Source organism: Fukomys damarensis, unplaced genomic scaffold (assembly GCF_012274545.1).
Source record: "Fukomys damarensis isolate Sample0158 unplaced genomic scaffold, DMR_v1.0_HiC HiC_scaffold_22, whole genome shotgun sequence".
In the NCBI taxonomy this organism is placed as follows: Eukaryota; Metazoa; Chordata; class Mammalia; order Rodentia; family Bathyergidae; genus Fukomys; species Fukomys damarensis.
Window position 1 is genome coordinate 18,851,914 of NW_022900934.1, and position 2,813 is coordinate 18,854,726.

Genomic DNA, 2,813 nt, shown 5'->3' on the forward strand with positions numbered 1-2,813 from the left:
TCTCCTGTCTACTACTGTCCACCGCTCCTTCCAATTCATCACTCCCTACACCACCCCTTCTCATTTTCATTCAGCGCACTGAACTAATGAATGCACAGTCAGTGGGTTTGCAGTGCCCTAACCCTACCTGTCTTTTAGGGACCTGGGGCCTCCTCTGGGTGTGGTTGTGTCTTTTGGAACCTAGAACCAGGGACGGAGATCTAGGGCCCTGGTCCTGCAGCAAGAGCCAGAAGCCTGGGGCTCCACTACCTGGGCAAAGCGCAGCAGGAGTCAGGATGGAAGAGGCTGGGGAGAAGAGACGCTGCCGCTGCCTTGCCACAGCTTTTACTACGGGTACCTTCCAGGCTCCGCCACACCCGCAGCCTGGCAGGAGTGGAGTTTCTACCATTTTGGGGGTTGGGTGGTTGGGGGGTGGGTAGAGGAAGGAGTGGCTATGCTAGAACGGCTGCACTGAAACGGAATTTTTGGTGGTGGTAGGGGGTGCGCCTAGGGACCATGGAAGATAGTCAACGTCCTGGGGAAGGGAGTGACGGTAACAGAGACAGAGGCACAGGGACAAAGAGGAGCTGGCCTGCCCAGACAAAGCGCGAGTCCTAGAGACCCTGAGATTTCGGCCAGCCACCCGCGGGAGGTTTGGGACTCCAGAGCTGGAGCCTCGGGAATCCCTAGGGCCTCAACGGACCACACTCTGGAGATTCCGGTCTCCTTTCCCAATGGCAGACTTGAGAAGATGCGCGCTTGTGTGTGTGTGTGTGTGTGTGTGTGTGTGTGTGTGTGTGTGTGTAGTGGGGGTACGGCCATGCCTGCACTTTTTGGTGCGCACATGGAGGGGCTACAGCGTCAGGCGCACTTTGGAAGCTTCGTGACCAGGAGGCAGGGCACTGCCCGCTATAGATCTGTAGATCACTGGTACTAAGAGAACTGGTGAGTTTGTCCCTTCAGGGCGACTGAGGACAGAACTATAGTCTGTACAGGGATGGACGGTGGTCTCAAAACCTTCTCAGCTGAGCTGGGCTCTGAACGCGAGCTCACAGCACCGCGGGAGAACTCAACGGGACACTTTCGGTGCGGATGCGCGTCCCCCGTACCCAGCTTCTGCCGGGGGGGACAGCGGAACAGCTCAGACGCTCTCTCCCCAGGCTGCCGAATCATTTCTGTGGGGACCACGCTTCTCAAAGAGGGCCGAAAACCTTCTGCAAACATTACAGCAGCAGATCTAAATCTTTTGGTTCAAGTTTTAGTTAAAATACTTTCATTTTTATTAAAAATAGGCCACAAGATCACCGTTTACCCCATCCTCCACGAGGGCACAAGAAGAGAGGGTTTCCAGATTAACTGGTGTTAACTATCTTACTAACAGTTTTTTTTAAAAGTCTGGTTTCGTCCTCACTGGCGGCTCACCGGCCCCTGGGGCGCAGGTCACTTTGGTCCCGCCGACAGCGGCCGGGAGAACTCACCCAGCGCACTCGCCTCCCGCCTTTTCCTGCGTGCCCAAAGCTGGAAAGCAGAAGGCGACGTGGGAGGCGGGTCAGGTCTCCGGGTCCAGCGAATTCGCGATTCATCCACTTTCGGTGCCAGGGCAGGGATCTGGAGAAATTCTCCTATCTTTGCTACCCTGGCCGGGGTACGGAGGGTGCGCGGCGCCCGCCCGAGGGCTCTGTCTGAATGCCCAGGCGCTGTGAGCCCGTCTCCCCGTCTGCGCTCCAGGGAGGTTTCCCACAGACAGCCCCGGGCCCGCTCGCCCTGCGCTTCCACTTTCGGCCGTTGGGCCTTCCTCTCAAAGGACCTCTCCGCTCAGAGAACAGCCGGCCTACATCCCCAGGGGAAGGCGGGGGCGAGGAACCGCAGCGGGGGCGACCGGAGCCGGTCTCGAGGCTAAGTCCGAAGAAAGGACTAGAGGACCCTTGCGTGGCTCGAGCGCAACCTGACCCGGCTCCAGCTCCGGTACGGTACTTACACAGCCCACCCTGTCGGTTGTCTCGGGTTGGGCCAGGTAAGGAGACCCCGCTGAGTCCGAGGCGCCGTCCGAGCCTCTCTGCAAAGTGCGGGACAGTTGGGGCGCCTTTGCACACAGTGGCCACTTGGGGTCGCACTTTATGCCTGTTTGAGCCTCTCGGCTGCAGGCAGACGCCCGGCTCTGCTTAATCTTTACAAAACGTTCAAACAAAAACAGGGCCAGTTCCCCAGCAGCCGAGAGCCACCGGGGCACGGTCCCGCGCTGGTCTCTGCCCCAAACCTCGGAGCGGTTGAGGTTGCGTGCGTCTGGCCGGGGGAAGGGATTCAGAACCTTGGGGCCGATTGTTTCTTATCCGCAGTGGTCTTGAACGTCTGGGGGTGGGGTGAACGCAGACAGCGGCGAAGCCGGCGGAGTCTTACTTAGCTCGGGGCCGGGCCACAACCCCGGCCAGATAGGGAACTGCCCCTCTTGGCCCAATCAAGGTCCCCAGATTGAGAGTTGGGTCCAAACACAACTCTTGGAGCCCCAAACTCCTCCCTCCCCCAACACGCGCAGACCTCAGAAACATAGGCTCGCTCGGCTCACATCCACGCAGCCCGCCGCCGCGAGGACACACAGAGCGTCGCTCACTGGGCGGGGGCCGCTTGGGAACAAAGGGCCCAGAGCGTCGTTCCGGCGCTCGTTCAGGGCCTCCTCGGGGGTGACACGGCTGGGGGAGAGAGGGCGAGGGGTACTGAGGAAGGAAGGAGTGCGTGAAGAGGTGGCGGTGGGAGAAGCGGCTTGGCCCAGAGGTGTGGCGGGCGCGGAAGGCGAGCGCGCGGGGGTTCGGGCTCCGAGGGTGTGGGGGTTGGGCCGG

General features: G+C 60.4%; 1 protein-coding gene across 1 annotated transcript in view; it reads left to right on the top strand.

Moving 5' to 3' along the window:
- Positions 1 to 1,665: 1,665 nt before the first annotated feature.
- Positions 1,666 to 2,813, top strand: part of Mafb (MAF bZIP transcription factor B) — a 4,466-nt gene continuing 3,318 nt past the window's right edge. The window contains exons 1-2 of the mRNA XM_033767096.1: positions 1,666 to 1,993; positions 2,350 to 2,795. Of these exons, the coding sequence (XP_033622987.1) occupies positions 1,666 to 1,993; positions 2,350 to 2,795 (774 nt within the window). The remainder of the gene's footprint in view (positions 1,994 to 2,349; positions 2,796 to 2,813) is intronic.